Source organism: Coturnix japonica, chromosome 3, assembly GCF_054131305.1.
Source record: "Coturnix japonica strain WE chromosome 3, WE-NBRP24, whole genome shotgun sequence".
Lineage (NCBI taxonomy): Eukaryota > Metazoa > Chordata > Aves > Galliformes > Phasianidae > Coturnix > Coturnix japonica.
Window position 1 is genome coordinate 8,749,919 of NC_140665.1, and position 24,506 is coordinate 8,774,424.

At 46.9% G+C, this 24,506-nt stretch overlaps 1 protein-coding gene across 13 annotated transcripts in view; it reads left to right on the forward strand.

Annotated features, from left to right (window-relative positions):
• The window catches only part of BCL11A (BCL11 transcription factor A), a 61,448-nt gene extending 41,608 nt beyond the window's left edge, over positions 1–19,840 (forward strand). For 4 of the 13 annotated variants that reach the window (XM_015856768.3, XM_032443479.2, XM_015856771.3 and 1 more), the window contains exon 3: positions 9,293–14,771. In XM_015856768.3, coding sequence (XP_015712254.2) covers positions 9,293–11,298 — 2,006 coding nt within the window. In that variant the 3' untranslated portion in view covers positions 11,299–14,771. Of the gene's footprint in view, positions 1–9,292; positions 14,772–16,765 lie in introns of those variants that run through there. The other 9 variants (XR_014944397.1, XR_014944396.1, XM_085542628.1 and 6 more) reach the window with 6 other exon arrangements.
• Positions 19,841–24,506: the final 4,666 nt, after the last annotated feature.

A 24,506-nucleotide genomic window follows, 5' to 3' on the forward strand; every position in this document is an offset into this window, starting at 1 on the left:
TTGTAGCTTTCTGTGGCAGCAACTGAGTACTAAAGCTGGGCTCTAGGTGCTTCTGAGTGACCACCACTGACAGAGTCCCATGGTTTCCTAGTTTGCTGGGGCTTTGGAAACCAGAGGGCTCTTGCATGCCATGAAAATCAGTGCTGGGCACATCACTGTAGCTAGCTAACACGTGCATGGGTTTAGCAGCCACTGTGAGGCTTGGTCAGCTCCTAAGGGCTTGCTTTCAAATCATGGCAGTGCGTTTTTCATCTCCTACTTTGAAATTTGTCTTCGTTCCCTGATCAAATATTTGGGAGCTTTTCCTTAATTTCAGAGCAGCCAATCCATGTTTGCCTTTGCCTACAAGCAATGCTGTGCCACAGCTCCTGCTCCTTGCTCTGCTCAGTAAGTGTCAGAGGTTCTCCATTTCTCCCCCCGTGATGCACAGGCAGTGTTGTGAGGCTGGCACAGTTTCACGATGAGAAGGAAAACTGCATTAAAACAGACCCCAGAATCATCAGATCTGAGATGTGGTTTTATTTCAGCTTCAGTACCCCTCCATTCAAGGCTGCAAATCCCATTTACGAATGCACCCAATCTTCCCCTCGTTCACGGTGCTTTTATGGCAGTGTAACGCTGCATGTTTTGGTGACACCACTTCTCATCTACACCATAGCAAATGAGAGCAAGGCCTCATTTTGGCTCTGCCTCATTGCCCCTCTGAGCTGCCTGCCCTGCAGCCCGGTGCCTGCCCCACACTCACAGCTCACCTGCAGAGCTGAAGTCACTCCACATGTATCCCTGCTGCTGGCAGCCAGGCACAGGTTTGTGCTGCTCAGGGGGTATAGGGTTAATCAATGACTGCTGGAGTCTGCTTTGCACATATTTATGTTCACCTCCTCATCCCCAGCTTGGCAATTATTCACACAAAATAGAATATAAATCCTGGTGCCTAATTTTTCTTCTAAAAATTTCACGAAGTAATCAAATCCTGAAGTGCATATTCTGTTCCAGTGGTTTTATCAGTAAATCACATTTTTATCATTTATCAGCAAAAGTTAGATTTGAGCATCCTCACTGTAATGTTTGAAAGATGAACATTTGTTTCAGTGGGTACTGTGCCAATCAATAATCTTCCAGCTTGACTCAGCTATCAATTATTGCCACAATTATTTGTCTAGTTGGATATTTAAAATGTCATCAGAAAGAGATGATTACATATTCCAGAAAGCGAGGCGCTGTATAATCAGATGAACTGAATCCAGTTAAATGTAGTGTGGTACTAACCTGTCCTTCAAAGCTGGCTCCCGCAGCCGCTACTGAAACAACAGCTTTCTGCATTATTGTAAGGAAACAGATCTTAACCTTGGGAGAGTATGTGTTATTGGGGTTGGGCAGTACTCGGGCAGAGGAGACCTTGTGAGCTGGGAAATTGAATCAGCCGTGCTGACATAAAGGAGGGTTTTTGGGGGAGGGATCTTTTTGTTGGATTTCATCTGCAAATCTATAAATAAGAAGTAACACTCTTTATCTTCCTTTCCATGAATTTAAACTCCTGAGCTTGAATCCCTGAATTTTCATATGCCCTTTTTGCATTCCTTGACATGATGTATGTATAGTAAATACTCTCCCTGCCCTGGGAGCGCAATAAAGCTGTAGCAATCCTTGCAAGTCTCACATCCTCCAACTCTAGATATTCTCAGTGTTATATCATTTCCAGCTTCAAGGATATCTTATCTTTGGAGAGGAGATGGAACAAACTGGTGGAGACTGGACAACTTTACGACACCTTTTGGTCCTATTTGCAAAGCAGAGAAAGTTTTTATTAATTCTACTAGTAGATGCTTGTGCAAGTGATGGAGCAAAGTGCTATAGTATCCAACTCAACACTTGCTGTGCTTGCAGCTCTGTGGTGACATTGAACTTAGCGAGGGACAGAATAAACCTTTGCCTTCCAAGCCAGTGATTTGCAGCCACAGAGCTTGTTTTGGGGACCTGCATTTCCCTGACTCACTTAGTCTGGATGGTTTGCTGCTGGCTAAACACCATTGCTTTGAGAGTGAGAGGAAAGTGAGCCAGAGGGGAAGGCTAGGTGAGGAGGCCAGAGGGAGTTCCTTTTTAGGAAGGAAAAGATGGTACAGGGCGCTCAAGGGGAATGATGCTGGGTCTTCACATCCCTTTTACTAAGCCTGAACTACGGGCCTGTTCTGAGCAGCAATCCCAGTGTGCCAAGTAGGTGAACGGGGCCATGTCACTCTGATGGAGCATCTCATACTCACTGAGAGCAGACAGATTTGTTGTTGCAGAGCAGTGCCTCTACCTGTGCTCGTCCCCATGCAGTGTGGCTGCTCATGGAGATGCACAGCCCTGCAGCTATCCCTCCACCCTTCTGCTGGCAGAGAAAGAATAAAATAAGCATGCCAAAAAGAGCTGCAGAAAGACGGCCAAAGAAGAGGTGAGGAGGAGGTGTGGTAGTGGTACAGTGCCTCACTGGCAGCGGTGGGAAGCTGCGTCCCTCCTTCCTCACAGCCTCTGTCACCCTCTCTTCTCTTGCCCTGCTCTGGCAGGGGTCCTGCAGCTCGGCACAGCCTTCTCGGTGTTCATTTCTTGGAAAGAAACTTTTTGAAGTGTTCTCTGCCTTTTATTCAGACTTAGTCATATGGCTGTCGGAAGGGAAGAAAACAAGAAGAGGAAAAGGGAGCCAACAGAAATTAGAAAAGGAAATAATTCATCACGTATGATGTGTATCAGTGAATAAAATTATTTGGAATGCCTCTGTAGCAATATAATTACCTTTTATTTTAAAAGTGGGCTATTTAACTTGATTGTACCCAGCAGCCATTGGGTAAATGTGTAATTTGTGGGCCACTAGAATGGTTTGTTTGCCCAGAGCCAGGCTGGGCTTTGATGCCTGTGTGGACCAGGGTTCCAAGCAAGGTCTCTGCTCCATCCCTTCCCAGCCCCAAGCCCAATTAACTTACCCTTCCATCTGACAGGCTTTAGGCTTTTGTGGTAGATGGATCTGGCTTCCTCTGACTGTCCCAGTGGTGATGCTGGTAGGAGGCTTTCAAGAGCAACAGCTGGAGATGCTGCCTGCTGAAAACAGAGCTTTTGGAGAAAGAAATGAATTACTGGAGACTCTGCCCTTAATAGTACCTATTTGAATGGTGAAGAGATGATGGCTCTACCTTTGGTTTTATTGCGCTGTTGCTTTTTGAAGTTCGGGTAATGGCATTAGGAGTATGGCATAGTGTTTTGGCATGGTTCTTCTTCAAAAGTATATAGTCCGTGCACCAACGGTGTTGTTGAGACTTTGTGAAAAACGTTTTGCCAATCTTATTACAATTAGTTCAGGAAGCTGAATTTATATTTTAAAAAAAAATCTTTTTGGGAATGAAAAAATAGTTGTATGAATTCTTTTCAGTAAATGACTGCGTAGTGTTTGTCACGAACTGATAGGTAAGTCACAGCAGAAAGGCAGTTGTGGAGCAAGTGGGCTCACTGAGGATCCCACAAAGCAAACCGTGTTTTAGATTTTTAATGTTGGTTCCAGGATCTGTCCTGTTCAGACAACACAAGCTTCCTTTGCAGAACTGTATTTTTTAAACACACAACAGTAGCAGTGCTTCTCCATTTATAAACCACACTGTGTTGCTTTCTGGAGACTTTGGGGGAACACTTTCTTTTTCTATTCAAGTTAATTAATCAGGATCGTTAATCAGGATCATCAAGTCTCAGTTAAGACTGAGAAGTGAATTTCCACTTTAGGAGACTTGCTTTGGGCTAAAACCACTGTGCTAAAGGAGTGAACCAGCCCCAGCACTTATTGAAAATCATGATGGTAAAATTCACAGAGAATACTGAGAGCGATAAACAGAAAAGTTCAGAAAGTTCTCTGTAGTATATAAAAGCAGCCATAGTCATCATCATTATTAATCATTATTATTAATCACTGGAAAAACATCAGCACTACTGATAAGCACAGCACTAGCAGCTGCTTATAACTCATTAATATAGACCATTAATATCACGCCTTCTGTAACCTGGAGGGCTGTGAGGAAGGATGAGGGTAATAAGGAAAGGCCTGTTTGGTCAGTCTGTTTCCCACTTGTGCTGATGGTGCCGACTGCTAGGAAAAGGTGAGTCACGAGGCAGCCCATGTGTCATGCTGAAGGGAGAAGTGGCTACCGCAGCCAGGAGTGGACCCACTTATCTCCTGTCCCTGCTGAGCTTCCTGTGTCCCAACGGCTCTGTGTCGCTCGCTTTCGGTTGAAGGAATTTCAACAGTACAGATTTCCAAAAATGAAAAAAAAAAACCAAAAAAAAAAAAAAAGAGAGAGATTTGACAGGCCAGATGGAGGAGAACTGAATCAAGTACAAGTGGTAACAATTAACTCCTCTTTCTCTTCCCCCCCCCACCCCCCTAAATAGCATAACAACTCAACAAGCAGTTAGTTGACATTAAAGCAGGATGAAGAAGTGTCTGGGTTTGACTCAGGTTGTCTTTCATGGCAGGCAGAGGTGAGGGAGGTGCTTGCTGCAGGTGCTCTGGTCTGTGCCTGGTGGCAAAAGGTCTCAGGTATGTGCTTGAGTCAACCATGGGACCAGCAACGTGGCGGAACCCCTGGGTGTTGCATGAAGCAAGCACAGGGAAATAGAGGGTCAGCAGAGCCAGGTGGTCACCCCATGGTGTGATGCCGTGTAGCTGTTTTGCCACTCCTCTTCTCCAAAGTGCCTGCGAGTCCGGAGAGCAGCTTTTCTGGATCCAACCCTGACTTTTGAGAAATGGAGGAAGCTCTTCCAAAACACATTGGCACGCAGATGCAGATTATTCCATTACTCACTTGGCAATGGTTGGACTTGGGCGCCTTGCACCAGAATGTGTTTCACTCCCAGCAGTGGCATCTAGCTGACAGCTTCTCCTCCCAGCTGGTCTCTTCCCCAGCCCATGTCTGGCATAGCTGCTGGTGCTACAGGCACGGCCGCAGCCTTGTGTTGTGCCCAGGTGTCGGGAGCTTGCTGGGTTATTCTGTGAGCGCGGTGAGGAATGATCAGCTCTTGTTATTTTTGTAATTTAGTAAAACCTCTGAAAGCTGAGAGCAGGCATATCTTCCTGTTTTATTAAGTAATTGTGCCAACTGCCCTGAAAGACACTCAAATGCCAGTATCCATTCCAGTCATTTGTTAACGGTTTTTCAGATCGGAATCTAAATCTGTTGCTCACGTGTTCCAACTTAATTCACTTCTGTTGGGGCCGTGGAAGGTAGGATCTGTTCCAAGAGACATTTTAGGTGCTGCATGGTGCTCCTTAGATATATGGTGTGGTATCACTCATTGTTTGTGGACTGGGGCTCTCAACAGGAATAAATCTGTGGTCATGGGTGAGCAGTTATTGGCGAGACCCACTGAGTTTCTGCCTGGCTCTTAGTGGTCATGCATTTGTGTTTGCCACAGGGTGTCCCAGTACAGTCTTCATAGGGTTGAGAAAAAGAGGGATTGAGTGTATTGGTGCAGGATTTGTGCATGACATCAAGACATCACCTCCTGTGGTTCTGGGGGTTTTGTGCAAGCCTGCGAGCCAGATCCTTGGCACTGATGCCACCACAAAAAGCAAAGAGGGTGTGGGGTGCACCATGCTTCTGTGCTGAGGCCGATTCCCCAAAGGTGAGGGAAACTGTCAGTAAGATTATCTGGGAAGAGAAATGTATACAGAGAAGTGTAAACAGTAACTAGAAACTGCTTTTATTCTGATCTGACCAGGAAGGAGAAGGCAGCCTTGGCCAAAAAGAATGCTGGAAATACTGGTGCTCTTGGAGGGCTCGCAGCTGGGTTTAGGTGAAGGGAGCATCAAGTCAGTGGTATTTGATGGATATTTCTGCTGAAGGGCTGGAAAGACGCAGTGTTGAATTTGTGTATCATAGGTTTATGGTGATATTTTTTCTATGCTGTTAGTAGCTGAGGAGGATTTTATATGAGGTCCAGTGGAGATAAATGTTTTTAAATGAAAAAGCCCTGACAGCTTGCACCCAAGAATCTCTAAATGTTGGCAAGTGATGCTTGTTCCTTATAAAGTTTACAGACTGGGAAAATATTGTCCATAGGTGACTGGGTAACTGGGAGACCACTAGTAATGCTTTGCTTATCTGCTCAGGGCAAAATAAGAGCTGGCACAAGATAGATAAGGAATTAAGACTAAAATATAATACATGCCACTCAAATTTATGGAATACAGATCTTGTCAAATAAACCTGATTTCATTCTTCAGGATGACAAGCTTGGTTGATAAATGCAGGTGAAATAGACTTTACAAGGCATTAGACATGGTTCTGAATGAGATGGAAGAATAATTGCTGTGCAGTGCTGATTGCATGGGCAGGATGATGGAGATGTGTGGCCTCAGGATGAAGTTTTGCATGGGGGCATCATGGGGGGTAAGCCCATGTGTTTGTGGATGCCTGCACTTGCATGGAGCTACAGAAAATTAGGATAGAATCCTAGGATACATTCAGTTTGAAGCAACATTAAAGCCCCCCCAGACCCAACTGCTGTTTGCATTGAGCACCTGCTGGGATGGGACATCCGCTTCTCTTCCGGGCAGCCTGTGCCAGCACCTGCCCACTCGATAAGTAAAAAGCTGTGACAAAAACCCCAAGTTTTGGGGAGGGACTGGGAGGAGCTCAAGCTTTTTCTTTTGGAAAACTTGATGTGCCATGTTTTCTGTATGCTTCCTTGGCATGTGGGGGGCATTGTGTATACCAAGGTGCTTTCCAGTGGATAACCAACAAGCAAGCAACAGGAGAGAAGGGCTGGGGTGGTGCCCTCCTGCTTCACATCCAGGTTTGGGACACTCCTGTAAGTCTCTTGGAAATTGCTGGAAAGCCCTGGTGGCATTGCAGTGCTGTTTTGGCCAAAGTGTCATTATAACCTTGCCCTGATGGGAGGTGAGGCAAGCTATGAAATGAAGCATCCACTGGATCCCTTCCAGCCTGGGCTGCTACATGATCACAACCAGCCATGATGGGGTGGAATAGTGAGTCTACTCCAAACCTTCTGAATTGCTCATGTCTCTGCGTGTGGGTAACAAGCGAGCAATTGTCAGTCCATAGCCCCTGTAATTAATCAAGCACTAATAATCGAATTAGAAATTGTGTCTCTTTGGAGTGGGAGGTGGAAGCAAACCACAGGTGGATTTTAACTGTTTCACTGCTTTCTTTCATTGCCTAGTTTTATGACACCCTTTCGAAAATGGTGGGTTGTTTGAGATGAGGGAGGTGTTTTGTACATAAACATTATTTTAAATTTAAATTATTGACTTGATTACCAAAGATGGACGGGAAATTAAAAGCTTGTTTTTCAGGAAAGCAAATGAAGAATAATATTACATTTTACACTCCGCTAAATCAATGTAGCCCTAATTTTACCATGCAGGAAATCAATCCTAGTCTTTATAACGGTCGAAGATGTTTTGAACAAAGTAATTTTGCAAATTATGGCAAGTAACACATTTATTGATGACTGTAGTTTAGGAATTTAGAATTTGTGAGCACTGTAATATAATAAGGCTGTACTGGCGGGAGCTGAGTGAAATACAGATTATATGGTGAAACTGTAATGCATCATTTGCTATTAGTGGACTGGTAATAATTACTAGTTTCAAAGCAGCTTTTTCCATGTAATCTTTAGTCTCAGACGTAACAGCCCTTCTCATTGACATTATGATTACACTAGCTGCCCTTATGATCTGGAATATCTAGTTGATGGGAATACTAAAATGCGATAGCGAGCACTACTCTATGTTGTATCCTCATTATAAGATAAAATGCTATTTTCTCTGTGCTAATACATAAAATAGAGAAACAAGGTAGCCTTACTTTGTCAGTACACCATGGCCATAATGTGCGACTTGTAGTGCATTGGTAAAAACTTCCACTTTGTTCCAGCAATGCAAGATGAAATTTTCATGTTTAATTTTTTTTTCTTCCTTTTTTCTTTTCCTGATCTCACAAATGAGCAGAGTGAATGTGAAAGCCCAATTGAATTTTGCTCTAATTTCAACAGATTTAAGTATTTATCTGCACACGCATGCCTGGTGCATAGCAAGCACTGTGATGCATTGTATTTGAGCGCTGGCTGTGGTTGAAGGACGAGATGTCAAATATTATTCCAAGAGCTTTTAAAGTGGCTTAAAGTGTTAAACGCCTGCTGGAGATGGCCGAGGTGTGTTTGACTCACCCAATTCAGATTGTCAGGCCAAATGTGTAATGATGGAAGAAAGCAGGTGGCTGCAGCGTTTCTCTGCTGCCGGTGCTGCAGGCTGCCTGCCTGCCGTATTCCCATCTCACCATTCAGCTCATTGTGTGGCACCCAGATGAAGCTGTTCGCCTTAGCTGAGATGGAAAACAAGACGGTTGCAGATAAAATTATGTTTTCTTTCCATATCTGTTTTTTATTCTTATTTTTTTCCTCTATCCTTTAATTCCCATTTCTTCATACTAGGCAATTATGTGAAATCTTATTTGGGTAACTCTCACGTTGTCTCATGCTGAGATTTACCTGCAGTGGTTTGGCTGGAGCTGGGAGTCCCCTGGGCACAGGCTTGCTTGGGAAGACCCTGGGGGTATTTTTGTTATTTGTACTTGGCAAGTGTGGTTTTTTTTTAATTTTTTTAAATTTTTTTTTAAATCACTGAAATAGCAACTCTATTATAGAGAAGCTAGGAAGGACTGGAAACTACTTTTTGTACTCATCTTAGCTCTAGTTGCATTTTACCAGCATTGAGCAACAATTGACTACAGAGATGGAAGTTGCTTATGCACAGACTTGCCAGGACTGATAGAAACGTGCTCATTGTCACCCTATCTCCCACTGCTCTTCCCTTGTGCCCTCAAAAAGTTATTAATTTCCCTCACTTTGCAATATATCATTGGGGGATGCTTTCTTCTGGCATTATTAACTTGCTTTTTGTTTAGTTATTTATTAGTTTGTTGCTCCTTTGTAATGCCCATGTTATCTCCCAAAATAAATGACCGTGTAGCCAAGTGATGTGCTCGCTCCCTGCTACCATGTCGTTCACTAGCCCTGGCCTCTCTGCAGTGCTCCAGCCTACCTCCTTCTTGTCTGCAGCTTTCTGTGTCCTGCTCCCTTGCCCAGGCCCTATTCCACAGAGTTCAATTGTGAGCTGGGAAAAGGAGAGGAGCTTCCCCCAGCCCCGAATGCTCCCCTCTCCCCACTTGGCTGTGGCCTTGTGTAGTAGGACAGCTCAGGCGTGGAGGCGATTAAACATTTACGCTGCTGTTATGTTGTTTTGCAGGTAAAGAAGAGCCCAGCAGCTACACGTGCACGACTTGTAAACAGCCTTTCAACAGCGCCTGGTTCCTCTTGCAGCATGCACAGAACACGCATGGCTTACGGATCTACTTAGAAAGCGAGCATGGCAGCCCCCTGACACCACGGGTTGGTATCCCATCAGGACTAGGTGCAGAGTGCCCTTCCCAGCCACCTCTCCATGGGATTCACATTGCAGACAATAACCCTTTTAACCTGCTCAGAATACCCGGCTCGGTCTCGAGAGAGACGTCAGGGCTGGGAGAAGGGCGATTCCCACCCACGCCGCCCCTCTTTAGCCCACCCCCGAGGCACCATTTGGATCCACATCGCATAGAGCGCCTGGGTGCCGAAGAAATGGCTCTGGCCACCCATCACCCTAGTGCCTTTGACAGGGTGCTGCGACTGAACCCCATGGCGATGGAGCCCCCTGCTATGGATTTCTCCCGGCGGCTGCGGGAGCTGGCCGGCAACACCTCCAGCCCGCCCCTGTCCCCGAGCCGTCCCAGCCCTATGCAAAGGCTGCTGCAGCCCTTCCAGCCTGGCAGCAAACCCCCGTTCCTGGCCACACCGCCTCTTCCTCCTCTGCAGTCCGCTCCTCCTCCCTCCCAGCCACCACTGAAGTCCAAGTCCTGCGAGTTCTGTGGGAAGACATTCAAGTTCCAGAGCAACTTGGTGGTCCACCGCAGGAGCCACACTGGGGAGAAGCCCTACAAGTGCAACCTGTGTGACCATGCCTGCACTCAGGCCAGCAAGCTGAAGCGCCACATGAAGACACACATGCACAAGTCATCACCCATGACAGTGAAGTCAGATGATGGGCTCTCCACTGCCAGCTCCCCTGAGCCAGGCACTAGCGACCTGGTTGGCAGTGCCAGCAGTGCCCTCAAGTCAGTGGTGGCCAAGTTCAAGAGTGAGAATGACCCCAACATGATCCCCGAGAATGGAGATGAGGAGGAAGAGGAAGAGGAGGAGGAGGAGGAAGAAGAGGAGGAGGAAGAAGAGGAGGACTTGACCGAGAATGAGAGGCCAGATTATGGCTTTGGGATGAACCTGGAGGCGGCCCATCACCACGAGAACAACTCACGGGCTGGAGAGGAGAGCCGGTCGATGCCAGATGTCATGCAAGGTATGGTTCTCAGCTCCATGCAGCATTTCAGCGAGGCCTTCCACCAGGTGCTGGGGGAGAAGCACAAACGGGGCCACCTCTCCGAGGCCGAGGTACACAGGGACACTTGCGATGAAGACTCGGTGGCTGGTGAGTCCGACCGCATTGACGACGGGGCGGTCAACGGCCGGGGCTGCTCCCCTGGGGAGTCTGCCTCAGGCGGCCTGTCCAAAAAGCTGCTGCTAGGTAGTCCCAGCTCCCTGAGCCCCTTCTCCAAACGCATCAAGCTGGAGAAGGAGTTCGATCTACCCACCGCCGCCATGCCCAACACCGAAAATGTTTACTCGCAGTGGCTGGCTGGTTATGCTGCCTCGCGGCAGCTGAAGGACCCCTTCCTCAGCTTCGGCGACTCCCGACAATCGCCCTTCGCCTCCTCCTCTGAGCACTCGTCAGAGAATGGCAGCCTGCGCTTCTCCACGCCGCCGGGAGAGCTGGATGGTGGCATCTCGGGCCGAAGCGGCACGGGAAGTGGAGGGAGCACCCCGCATATTAGTGGCCCGGGCCCTGGCAGGCCCAGCTCAAAAGAGGGCAGACGCAGCGACACTTGTGAGTACTGTGGGAAAGTCTTCAAGAACTGTAGTAATCTCACTGTCCACAGACGGAGCCACACGGGCGAGCGGCCCTATAAGTGTGAGCTTTGCAACTACGCCTGCGCCCAGAGTAGCAAGCTCACCCGGCACATGAAAACACATGGTCAGGTGGGAAAGGACGTTTACAAATGCGAGATTTGTAAGATGCCTTTTAGCGTGTACAGTACCCTGGAGAAACACATGAAAAAATGGCACAGTGATCGAGTCTTGAATAATGAGATAAAAACTGAATAGAGGTATATTAATACTCCCCGTCCCCGCCCCGGCTCCCTGTAGAGGTTTTTTAGTCCCTTGTGATTAAACTAATGGAAGCTAAGGAAATTTGGAAAGTGCTTGTCACCAGCACACCTGTTTATTTTCTTTTTGTTCTCACCGTTTGAATGCATGATCTGTATCGGGGCAATACTATTGCATTTTACGCAAACTTTGAGCCTTTCTCTTGTGCAATAATTTACATGTTGTGTATGTTTTTGTTTTTGTTTTATTTTTTTATTTTGAATTAGACAGCATGTATGGTATGTTATGGCTATTTTTTAAATTGTCCCTGATTAGTTGCTGAGCAAACATGTCGCTGTTTCCAGTTCCGTTTGGGGAAGAAAAAAAAGAAAGAAAAAAAAAAAAAAGGAAAAAAAAAAGAAAAAAAAAAAAGAGGAAAAGTGAAAATCGAAACAAAACAAAAACAAGAGCAAACAGAACTGACCATGCTGCATACATCCTGTAATACATATCATGTACAGTTTTGTTTTGTGACGTGTGAAGGAATGCGCGCTCTGGGTAACCCTCTGCGGACAGGACCGATAGCACTGAAGAGGCATCACGTTAGCTAGATTTCTGTCTTAAAAGAATAAACGTGTTGATTGGACAGAGTACTGCTTAGGAACAGGCCTTTACTTGAAGCCCAGCCCTCCGCCACCAGTAACTGAGAGGTAAATTCCTATTCTCATTTGGTTTAAAACACAAAATCTGAGTGCCTTGGATCTCTTGCGAGCGATGCTGACGACTCCTTTCTGCTCCCTCTGCACTCGTAGCTCATCTCGGCGCTGAGCCCGCGTGAGGAGCGAGGACGTGGGGACGTGGGGATGTATGAGGAGGAGCAGCCCCAGCCCCAGCCCCAGCCCTGGCGGCGGCAGCCCCCCTCCGCCATCTCACTCCCAGTCCCGACCCTTTGTGCTGGTGTAGAGACTGCCTCACTCCCGGAGCGTGCAAAGAGATAGGAGCTCCCTGCCCCACTCTTGTACCCCCACCCCCCCCATACTGATGGTTAAATAGAATGTGAAATGCGCAGAGCCCTCCACCGTGGTTAAACACACAAGTAAGGAAATTCGTTTTATGAAGATATTTACTTTTAATAATATCTTTTATTGATTCTGGCACAAAAACAAATAAATCCCGAGCCACTCGGATGTCAACCTGACAATTGAATTATAAACTTTAAGACCTCATGTACCATGTAAAAAAAAAATAAAGAAGACTGGCAATAATACTTCACCGAGTGTAACAGATAGAGGAGTGAAAAATAATTGTGATTTATCAGCACAACGTGGTACTGTTTGCCATATAAACTAGAGCAGGTGTATAAGCTAATATTGATATGACAGTGATTAACTATGAAATATTAAGTCTTGCCTACAATGTGACGCTCTGGAGAAGTAACAGAGAATTAAAACAAGAGAGAGAGAAAAGACGAAAGAGTAGCAGTGTATGTCTGTGCTCCCTAAAGTTGTACTTCATTTTTTTTCATGCTCTTTGTGCTCTTTGTGTTGACATGGAAGAGGATTTGTTGTCTTCTCACTAAGCTAGCACCTGCCCCGTTGGTATTCAGATACCAACTTGACTCTGCCTGTGATGGCTGTATCTTTCCTCTAATCGAAGGTACAGAGGTTGAGTATAAAATAAGACTGCTCAGATAGGACAATTAAATGCACTGTACAATTTTCCCAGTTTACAGGTCTATACTTAAAGGGAAAAGTTGCAAGAATGCTGAAAAAAAGAAAAAAAAAAAAAGAAAAAAAAAGAAAATTGAACACAATCTCATTGATAAGCATAAAAAAAAAAAAAATAAGCCCAACAAACATTGCCAGCCGTGTACTTGAGTAATGAGCTTATCTCCTTGGACGCAACACTGCAGCGCTGTGAATGGATACAGACTCTACACTCATATAACAGAAATGATCTCTTTCGTTCCTACAGTGCGAAGATTTTTTTTTTGTACAAAACTTTTTTAAAATATAAATGTTAAGATTTTTTTTTGTTAAAGGAAAAAACAAACAAACAAACAAACAAAAACCAACACTTCATTATGTTTAGGGGGAAACTGTATTTTAGGGTTCATTGTCTTGGTGGTGTACCAGACTTGTTACTCATTTAAAATGGTAGTGGAGATTCTATGCCTTTGATATACACAGCTCTTCAGGTTGTACAAAACATGCATCGGGGAAAGGTTTAAGATTATATAGTACTTAAATATAGGAAAAATGCACACTCATGTTGATTCCTATGCTAAAATACATTTATGGTCTCTTTTTTCTGTATTTCTAGAATGGTATTTGAATTAAATGTTCATCTAGTGTAGGCACTATAGTATTTATATTGAAGCTTGTATTTTTAACTGTTGCTTGTTCTCTGAAAAGGTATTGACGTACCTTTTTTGGTAGTGGAAAAAAAAACAGGCTGCCACAGTATATTTTTTTAATTTGGCAGGATAATATAGTGCAAATTATTTGTATGTTTCAAAAAGACAAAAAAAGAAAAAAAAAAAAGAAAAAAAAGAAAAGAAAAAAGAAAAGAAAGAAAAAAAAAGCGTGACATTGTACAGATCAGAGGCCATATGATGGCTGTTTGGGGGAAAGCTGTTGAAATGTTACGCTGCTGCCGTCACAGAGGGTTGTACATATCTTTTTGTTCTTTTTTTCCTGCTGCCATACTGTATGCAGTACTGCAAGCTGATAACGTTGGTTTGTTACGTAGTGTGCTTTATGTCCCTCTCCTTCTATCACCCTACATTCCAGCATCTTACCTTCATATGCAGTAAAAGAAAGAAAGAAAGAAAGTAAGAAAGAAAAAAAGCTTAAAAAAAAAAGCTAAAAAAAAAGACAAAAAAAAAAACCAAAAAACAAAACAAAACAAACAAAAAAAAAAACGTTTTGCAGTTTTTTTCATTGCCAAAAACTAAATGGTGCTTTATATTTAGATTGGAAAGAATTTCATATGCAAAGCATATTAAAGAGAAAGCCCGCTTGAGTCAATACTTTTTTGTAAATGGCAATGCAGAATATTTTGTTATTGGCCTTTTCTATTCCTGTAATGAAAGCTGTTTGTCGTAACTTGAAATTTTATCTTTTACTATGGGAGTCACTATTTATTATTGCGTACGTGCTCTGTTCAAAACGGAAGCACTGAATTTGATCTTTTGTTTTTCTTTGGGGCTTTTTTTGGGGGAGGAGGGATAGTTTTTAATTTTTTTTTAATTCTTTTTTTTTTTTTTTCCAATTTTTTTCTTTTTTTTTTTTTTTATTTTTATTTTTTTTAATTTGGATGACCAAAGGTCATTACAACCTGGCTTTTTATTGTATTTGTTCCTGGTCTTTGTTAAGTTCTATTGGAAAAAAACCACTGTCTGTGTTTTTTTGGCAGTTGTCTGCATTATCCTGTTCATACACCCATTTTGTCCTTTTACTGAAAAAATAAAAAAAAAACCTTAAAGTACACACTGTCGCTTCGGCGTCCTCATTCGGCACGGGCGCAGCCCTGGGCCGCAGCAGCAGGCGGTGGTTCAGCCTCTCTGGTGGGCTCCAGACCCTCGTGCCGCTCCGGGCCAGGCAGGGTGGTCCCCCTGGGCCTTTTTGGACAGGAGCGCGGGTTTGTGGGACCTTTAACTAACATCCGGGCTCCAGGCCCACGTTACCCTCCTTAATGCTGTGTTCTACAAGTGCCACATGCGCAGCACCTCGTGGCCAAGCACCCACCCCTGTGGTTGTGTCTCTTGCTGTTCCTACTGTAACTTTGGATTTGGACACTTTTCATTTTAATTCTTTTGTTTGTTTGTTTATTTATTTAGTTATTAATTCTTTTTCGTTTGGTTTCTGTGAAGCTTTCTAGTTGTTCTGTCGTCTCCTTGTGATGGCATCATTCATTGCCTGTATTTCGCCCTTCCAAAGGGGGAGCTGGGATGTGGAAGGGAAAGGTTGCATGTCACCTATGTATGAAAAGAAAAATGACCGCTTTCTGAGGAAAAAAAAGAGGAAAGCTCAATTTTAGCCCCAGCCAGGAGGAAGGGGGACCAGAGTGGGGCTGCCCGAGGGAGCCTCAGTTTTCTCTGTGCTACCTTTCAGGTGGGCAGTAGTCATACGCCCCATAGAAGCTTGATGAGGCCACATGCCATGCACAACTAACACACGGAAGGGTAGAAAGTGTGCCTTGATGGCAATGGCTCTTGTGTTGGCAGAGCTTGGTTTGTGCTCAGCTCTCCAGGAGCAGAGCCCTGTGGCTGAAGCCTGAATGCTGAAACTGAAGTTACAGAGTTGCAGTGTTTCCCAGTGATGCAGAGCCCAGGCACAGCGCAGCCCGTGCTCCAGGAACCTCTGAAATCCTACATCTCTGTACCTGAGAGCAGTGTTTGGTAGCAGCATTGCTGCTGATCGTAGCTCAGGCCCCATCAGCTGCAGAGGAGGAATGGATTTCTGTGGCACAGACCCATTGCCATTAGCATTTAATATTCTCTAAATTGAGTGATTTATAGAATGAAGGCACTGAAACAGTATCAGGAATTCAGGCTACAGTTGTTTCGTATTTATTATGTTTCCAAGCGTGGAGACAAATACAGGAATAAGCAATCCCACGATTTTGCTTGGTGTTTGAGGCTGTGGCTGTCTGATGAAATACAGTTCCAGGGCTTATCGGTGCGCAGAGTTTCTACAGCAAGCAAAGAGATGCCAGCTGTTGCTACAGCTCATACATACTCCAGTTGTTATGTTTTCCCCCAAAAAATACTAAGAACTGTTTTTGGAGGCTGTGTGGGAATGTCACAGTACTGTGCAGGAGCATGATGCAGCAGGCAGAATCACTGCCAGGCCCCACAAGTGCAATGTGGAGCTGCTGGCGCCCATTGCCCTGTGCTAGGATGGGCTCTACTGGCCCTCACCAGTTGCGGTGTGCTTGGCCCCTGACACTGTCACAAGTCATATACCAAAACGGGTTGGATTTGGAGTAAACAGAACTAAAGGAAGGTTTTCCTTCATGAGGTGCAGCCATGTGCTCTAGGTGTGGGGCAACCACCCCAACACAGTGGGGGGATGTGTCTGGTGAGTTGCCCACCAGTTTGATTGTCCTGAGCACAATCAAACTGATTTCCATAGAAGCAGTGCCCCATGCAGTGGTGTGGGGCTGGTGGTGGCAGTGCTCTGGGTGCATTTCAACAGGTGGTGCTGGGCCAGCAGCGCAGTGCCTGGGGACAGCTGCACGGAGGGATGTGTGCCGGTGCTGGGGGAGGTTAGCGAGGTGTGGGGATCCGTGGTGAGGCAGGTGGGCTTGGTCTGGCTAGAGTCTTAGCAGTGAGCAGAGGCTATCCTGAGGGTCCTGGCAAAGGGTGTGGGACTGGGGGGGGAGGATTTCACTACTCACTGCTTAGGGAAGACAATAGGGGCAGGAGTTGCACCCTGGTCTGTGTCACACTTGTCCTCTCCTCTGTCCCCATGCTTTCCAGGTGCGGCGTACCCCCCCGGCTGGCGTGGTGCCCAGGGAGCCTCGGATGCCTGGCAGTTTTCGGATGGAAGTTCAAGAGCACTTAAGTTTTGAGAGGAGGTGAAGCGGGGCCGGCGGCTGGCAGTGCACGTGTCTGGAGGCATCCCCATCCTGTGGCTTGCTGTGACCCGCTGCACCCAACGTCCCACCAACGGCAGTGCCCCCCAGCTCCTCCAGCCTTCAGGACTGTCGTATTTATATTTTGTAATGGAGTACAACTCTACTTTTGTTCTGTTTTTGTTTGTTTATTTCTTTTTCTAAGAACAAAAAAAAAAAAAAAAAAAAAAAAAAAAAGCAAAAATGCCTACCAAGGTTGAGGGCTGCCCAGGGTCTATGGCCCTGAGGAGAGGACTCTCCCCACCTGTTGGCCCTGTGCGGAGGACCCGGCTCCATTTGTGTCTTCATCTCCCATAAAGCGCACCTCATGTTATGAATTACAAATAAAGCAAAACTCAGCGTGGATCCACAGCAGGTGGGCAATAACCATAATAAATGTTGGAGTTTTAGGTTTTGTTCGCTCTTTCTTTACCTTGCTGTTAGTGGCCAAGTCAGGGCAGTGACCATGAGTGTCGCCTGTCGCCAGGCACAGGAGTGGTGCTCCGTTGCCTCAGGGCTCACACCTGGTCCTGGTGACCATCCTCATTGCTCGCTGCTTCTGCCCGTGTGTGATGGACCGATAGCGACTGCTGTTACCACATTTCTGCTGCTAACCAGTGTGCTTTGGGGTCGGCAGGATCTGTGACCTCCTTTGTCCTGTCACTGTTGGCAGTCAGCCTCCAGCTGAGCCCCACAGATTTGGGGCAGATTTGGTGCAAGTGAAGCCCCAGCTGCACTGCTCCCTGTGCCTTGCTTCAGGCCACCACTTCACAGAGATCTCCAGTGTGCCTTGCCCTGAGTGTAGCCCCCAGACAAGGATTTCACTGGTTGGTTCCCAAGTGCTTTGTGGAACAGAAGATAAGTGTGTATTTTTGTGCTGTCTCAGATGGGATTTATGGGCTGTAGCTCCCTGGGACTGTGTTGTGGAGTGGGAATGGAGAACGATCAGAGCTTGCTTGGGTACTGAGCTGGGAGACTTAAGTCTGAGTCAGGGGCCAGGCAGTCCTGACAAAGTCACTGTGGGTACCACGGCTTTTTCTCTTCTGTGCTAGGTTCTGCTCTTGCTTTTTTGTTGTGAGCTGCAATGCACTGGGCTGACAAGTCTCTGCTCCATCCCCAGTTGGTGCTCCTGGCACTGGCTGCTCCACAACTGCTGCCCTGCAGTTTCCATTTCCCATGTGGTGCTTCTCAGCCAGTACCCAGGGCTCTGTCTGCTGAACAGCCCCAGGGGCTGCCCTTGGGCTCCATGTTGTCAGAGTGCAGGCAGAGTCTGGTGATGCACTTGCTTTGTGGCACTGCTGGAGCAACTGCTCTGTGCCCCGATCCAGCAGGACGGTGTGGTGGGCTCTTTCTGTGGGCATTGTGTCCTGCAGAAAGGAACCATGCAGCGCTGGGAAGGACTCTGGGGAGCGGCAGAGCATGGCTGGGAAATGTGCATCCTTGGGCACAGTGTGGAGGGTAAAGGAAAGCTGTGAGCTGTGTTAACCTGTGGCTGCTGGGACGTGTACGCAGTGTGTCTGTGTTCCTGAGGTTCAGCATTTATAACAGTCCAAAGAAGAGCACAATCTGATGGCTGATTCTGTGGGCTGAGGTGAGCAAGGGAGTTAGGGAACTTAGCTTTGATTTTTTTTTTTTTTGGCTTGAAAAGCTGCTTTCAAATGTGAGGGCATTTTGTCCATGCTGTATTTTTATTTCTAAGCCCATTTTCCGGATGCTAACGTGCATCAAAGTTCAAGTCTCTTGTGAAGTCTAACCCAAATTTTGCTTTCATGATAACACACATTTTGGATTCAAGGAATAGTTTGGTTATGGGCTCCTGGCAACTCTGAGCAGCAAGCTGGCAAGTGGCAGTCAGGTGGGCATGGCTCTCCACAGTGGCCCAGAAACAGACCAATATACTGGAGGCAGACACACTGCAGCCCTCCTGATGAGAGGGGCACTTCATTTGCTTGTGTTCTCACTCTCTGCTTCTTCTCCTGTAGAGTTCCCTTAGCAGCTGTGGATGGTTCACCACTTGGGTCTGTGCTGTACCCAACCCCACTTCCAGGTCAACAAAATCTTACTGCTTTCTATCAGGTGTACCCTGATCATGTCTCCTCCAGGAGCTGCCCTCTCATATTCATCTCCTGCAGGGGTCAAACAATAAGTTATTCCTCAGGAAAGATGAAGTTATGTTAGAAAAAAAACCCCCAAACCTGACAAAAATACCCACAAAAACACACTCAAAACTCCCACTCCCAAATGCTGGCCCTTGTTCCTTAATCTTGCTGGATAGGGTTACACATCTGGTAGAGGCTTGTTTGTTGCTGCTATTACTTTTATTGCATCTTTAGTGGTGATAAAGCTCAGATGGTGGGAGTAGTGGCTCCAGGGTAATTTCACCTGGCCTGTCATGAGGAGCACTGCCCAGCAGATGGTGGCCAGGCAGACAGATGCAGTAAGACCTCACCAAGGCACCTGGGTGGGCTGTAGGGGCGGAATGCTGCGAAACCACTATGTGCCATGTGCTGCATGGACACCGTGTGGGCTGCACGAATGGGTGAAGGTGTTTCCATGTCAGAGCCCAGAGGCATGTGGATGCCACCATCCTGGTGATGGGGGGAGACACTGCAGGGTCGCTCTGGCCCCCATGGTGGTCCTGTGGAGAAGCTGACACCCTGTAGGCTTCCAGTGGTGATGTACAGAAGCTCCCACCTTCCTCAAATGTCTGCCAATGCATGTGTCTAAGGGCTATACAGGATTAATTACGGGCCTCCCGTTGGTGGGATATGTGCATGCAAAATGAAGGTTGTATTTGGCTTCTAATATTCAGATCTATATTCCATATTGTGTTGATCAAGAAAACCAACTCAGCCCTGTGCTGAATAATGTGATGGACCGATGGCTTTCAGAAACATACTGTAAATTGAGGAGGCTAATAAATACTTGCTATTAATAAAAACAGGGCCTTTCCAGTTATTGTGACATTTTACAGCATCTTTAAAAACAGCACAGGAAAGTGACAGTGCCTTTGGACCTTCCCTCTCCTGGTGCAGCCTCAGCAGCACTCAGCTGCCGAGATGCTGGGAGAGGTGAATGCACTATGAAAGGGGCTGGGAGGGACGTAGGAGCCCATCACAGGGGCAGCAGAGCTCATCACTAAGGCAGTGGGTCCCTGTGCCCATTGCCAGCTGGGTGGGAGGACTGGATATGGCTGTTGGCCCTAGGTGGGCAAGGCCCAGCACCCCTCCATGTGGACAGGTTTGCATGGCCCTTTAGTACATGGTGAATACTTTTCCTTTCCCAGCCCACAGCAGCAGCACCACACTACTGTGCCCGGCTGTGCTGTGCACCTTCCAGCAGCCTTTTTTCACTGTGGGCACAATTGCTGCCTGTCCTCCCTGTACTGCCTGCACCTTCCCACTGCAACAGTGATTACAGGGAAGAGCAAAAGGCATACCTGGAGCAGAGCCCTGCCATATAAAAGAAGGTGTAGAGGCAATGAGTGATCCTAGCCATGGCAGAGCAGGGTTCACAGCACCACTCCTCACAGTGTTTTTGAGCACCTTGCAAGCCCAGAGCCCACCCCAAAACCTTCCCTGCCCGCAACTCCCTCCATCATTTGTCCTAGATGCAGTTTGTTTTGGGGCTTCTGGGAGGGTAGTGCTGAATCAGGAGAGGGGAGACAAGGGCTGGTGGCACACAGAAATTATGGATTTTCTGGACTAGCTTGTTCTCTCCCATGTATTAAACTTTAATATTCCAGCAACAGTGCTCTATAGTTAAGCAAAATGTAAGCAGTGGAGGACACCCTTGGCATGGTGCAGGTTGGGGAAGACTTGCCGTGACCCAGCTAGAGCTGGACACGTGTGGTGGCCAGGATGGCCCCAGCCTCATAAATGTGATGCTGGGAGCACAGGAGAAGGTCATCTTAAAAATCACATTCGTTTGAGGCATATATTGAATTCATGAGGGAAAATCTAGCCCTTGAGAGCGAGAAACTAAAGAGCTGAGCCATAAAGCAGCTCAATAACATCCTTATTATAGGATGCAAATTAAGAGACCCAATTCACTTTAAAAAAGCATTCTGAGTATTTAATTTTTCTAGGGGGAATACCTCTGAAGTTGGCCCATGTGTGGTTTTGGTTTTTTGTGTGTGTGTGTGTGTGTGATGTGTACTATATATTAAACAAAAAAGAAGCTGGAACGCAGGGGATGGAGCCCTGCTCAGCACCCACTCTGCTCTGTGCTCTAATGCAGTTATTTATGGAGCCATGTGCTGTACTGATGGGGAGTCATGGGGTGGCTTTGCCACAGGGCACACGGCATTGAGCACTTCTGTGTGAAATAAAGCAGTGGAGAAAGCCCAACATTCTGATGGAATGGGCAAGCTGCAGTCATCCACCCATAGATACTGCTTCAACCTTAAGGACTTCTGGCTGTGGTAGCATCATAGAATCATAGAATGGCTTGTGTTGGAAAGGATTTCAAAGATCATCTAGTTCCAATCCTGCTGCTGCATGGAGGATTGCCAACCACTACATAAAGCATTAGATCAGGCTGCCCAGGACCCCATCCAACCTGGCCTTGACCACCTCCAGTGGTGAGGCATCCACAGCTTCTCAAGGCAACCTATTGAAGTGCCTCATCACCCTGCTTCTCCAAGCTGATCTCAGCATGACCCTACATCCTCACCCTGCACACATCCAGGAACTTGCCGAGGCATTATCAGATGCCCCAGCTTCCCCCCTGCCAAACTGTGGCCCATAGAGGCAGCCATCTGTGTGGGGAAGTGCTCCCATGCCAGTCCCAGGCAGTAGTGGTGGTTTTGTAGCTGTGAAATGGGGAAGGATGTTCTCCTTGTGGTGTGCAGTGACGATGCAGAAAGTCACAAAGACATTTCTATGAGGTGGGGACCAGCAATTCATGAGAAGGCCTGGCCCTTGTGGGATGAGTTATGGATGGTGACAGGCTCTGCCTGTAACAGTGATGCATTGGGCGCTCCTTGACATGTTGTTCAGCTTCTGTCTGTGCCTGTCCAGTGTGGCAGGTTTGGCCCAGCAAACAGCTGGAACAAGTGGGTGCTGCCAGCCAGGGATCTTGTGGATTGGTCAAGGCTGAGTGAATGCTCTCCCTTCACAAGGCTCATTTTTGACATTTGCTTTTTCCCCTATGGTCAGTGTCAAACTCCCCTGCTCTGCTGTCACCCTGGAGATAAGCAGGATGAGCTCAGGCTGCAACGGTGCATGTGGGAGCTGCAAAGGTCTGTACCTCTGACCTCAGCATGTCCCCACCTCCCTGGGTATCACAATGTACCCAGTGAGGAATTTGGGTATTGTCATAAACCTGTTGCTTGAGACTGAAGGGGAAACCGTGCACATCCTGTGCTTCCTGTGCTGCCTTATGGGAATTTGAGGAAGGGGATCTATTTTTCACAGCACTTCTTTCCTGCTTGATGGAAATGAGGCAATTGCCAGCTGTATATGTTATCTCTTGCTAGGTTGCTCTGTGGGCATGCACCTCTCAGCCTCATGTCTGCATCCTCTCCTGATGTAGCAGTGAAGCTGCAGTGACATTATTACTCCGCAGCTGACTGTCCAGGCACCCAGCTCCTGCCCCATAGCCACCATGGGCAGCCAGGCCCCTCCAACCCTACAGCACAGCAGCAGAGGGCTGCACCTCCAGCTGTTGTTTAAGTGAAAGTGGGGAAGACTTTGTGAGAGCCCAATGGGAAAAATAACTTTCCCTTGGCCCTCTTCCTGTGTGCTATGTGCTCCTTCCCATCCCAGGCTTTCTGCTCAGCAAATGCCTCCTGTACATTCCTCTCTTCAAATGCTGCCAATGAAAACCTTCAGCATCCCAGGCTCTGGATCCTTTAAACCCCTTTGAGCCATGTGCACATTGTGTATTTTTGTTAGGGGAGAGAATGCTCAGTCAGGGTGCTGCATGCTCATCCCCCATAGTTTATAAAAGCAGATTTGCAGCATAGCACAGTGTACTGGGGCCAGGTAGAGAGACTTCGGTGTGCTGCAGCATCAGGAAACAGAGGGGTGAAGGAATCCCTCCCATGGCCTAGTGCTGGTTCTCCTCTCCCTAGGGTTGGGCAGTTCTCCCCTATCAAACAGGAAGGGTACCAGGAAGCTCCTGTGGACAGATGCCTCTGACACATAGAGGATCACCAGAAAAAACAGTGGTGGTGGGTGGGATATCAACCTTGGGGGAGCGAGGTTGAGCCTGAGGATGGAGGAGCTCATCCTTCCACCACCTGACCCAAGGCCCATGCATGGGAGGGTTCTTGGTGTCACGGAAGGGTTTCTGATGGTGGAGAGGATGGGGACTCTTGTGTTAGCAATGCAGCCACTCCCAGTAGTGCCATGTATCAATAGGAAAGGCTGACAGTACTGCATGCTGCAGAGCTGCCTTGCAATGTGAGGGCGTCCTGGCCTGGAACAGTGATCCAGCAAGAGGGAGCACAAGGTGCTTTGGGATGGCTTTGGCCTTTCTCTCTATGCATGCACCCAACATCAGCACTGGGATGACTCCTGAGGGCTCAGGATGAGGCCTGTCCATTAAGGAACCATCCTGAATTCTTCAGGCCCTTGGCTGGTCTCACTGAACCTCGTTGGAGTGACTGTGGCCTACACCATTAGTCTGCAGCTTAATGAATATTGAAGTACCGTCTGGCAATGATGAGGTATCTGCTTTTCAGAGAAACAGATGAAACAGAGATTCTTTCTACTGAAAGCAGCCCTCCAACTGTTTGGTGTCACCCTGATGGGGATTTGCCTGTGCCCCAGTCTCTGAACTGAACCAGGAAATGGGTATCTTGTGACTGGTGATAGCTGCACCATTATTGTAAAGATATGAATGTTTAATGTACAACAACAAGTCACATAATGAATGTCCAAATGAATTATGCTTTCTTCAGATTTCCTTTCCCAGAGGCACAGGAAACGTTGGTCACTTCAACACAGTGAGCAGCCAGGCAATTTTAGTGGCGTGCTCCAGCACGAGGAGATTTCATTTCAAAAAGGCCCAGAAACTCATTCTGTCTTCTGGTGGTTGTTCCATTTGTCCCTTTGAGAAGCTCTGTGAGATGCTTTGAGATCAGGAAAGAGACTGTACAGGAACCCAAGGAAGGCTCGGTCATACAGCAGGGCAGGACCAGGCCCTGAACAGTGCAGGCTCTGTTGTGCTATGGGGACAACAAGGACTTGCTCATTTCAGCCACAGAAAGAAATAACTCATGCATGTGTATGTGGAGGAAGCCTGAAGTGAAATGCTTTAGAAAGCAAAGGTCTAGTGGAAAGGAAAAACCCATGTTTTATCTATTTTACAGAAGACTAAAATGAATGATTATGTATATTTTTGAAGTATTTTTAAGTATATTTTCCTCATAGTCCAGTATTAAGGATACTTTTTCCATAATAAGCTCATATCAGCTCCGGTGTGATTTCCCTGTAACCAGAGCCTGAAGGATGCATTTGGCAGAAAAATGACTTACATTGCTGCCTATCGATAGAGCCCTGTGGATGGGCACGAGGCCGGAGCTGGTGGTGCCCTGCCTGGCAGAGCTGGGCCAGGGCTGCAGCACAGAGCTGGTGGCCGCCAGCCGGCAAAATGTCTCT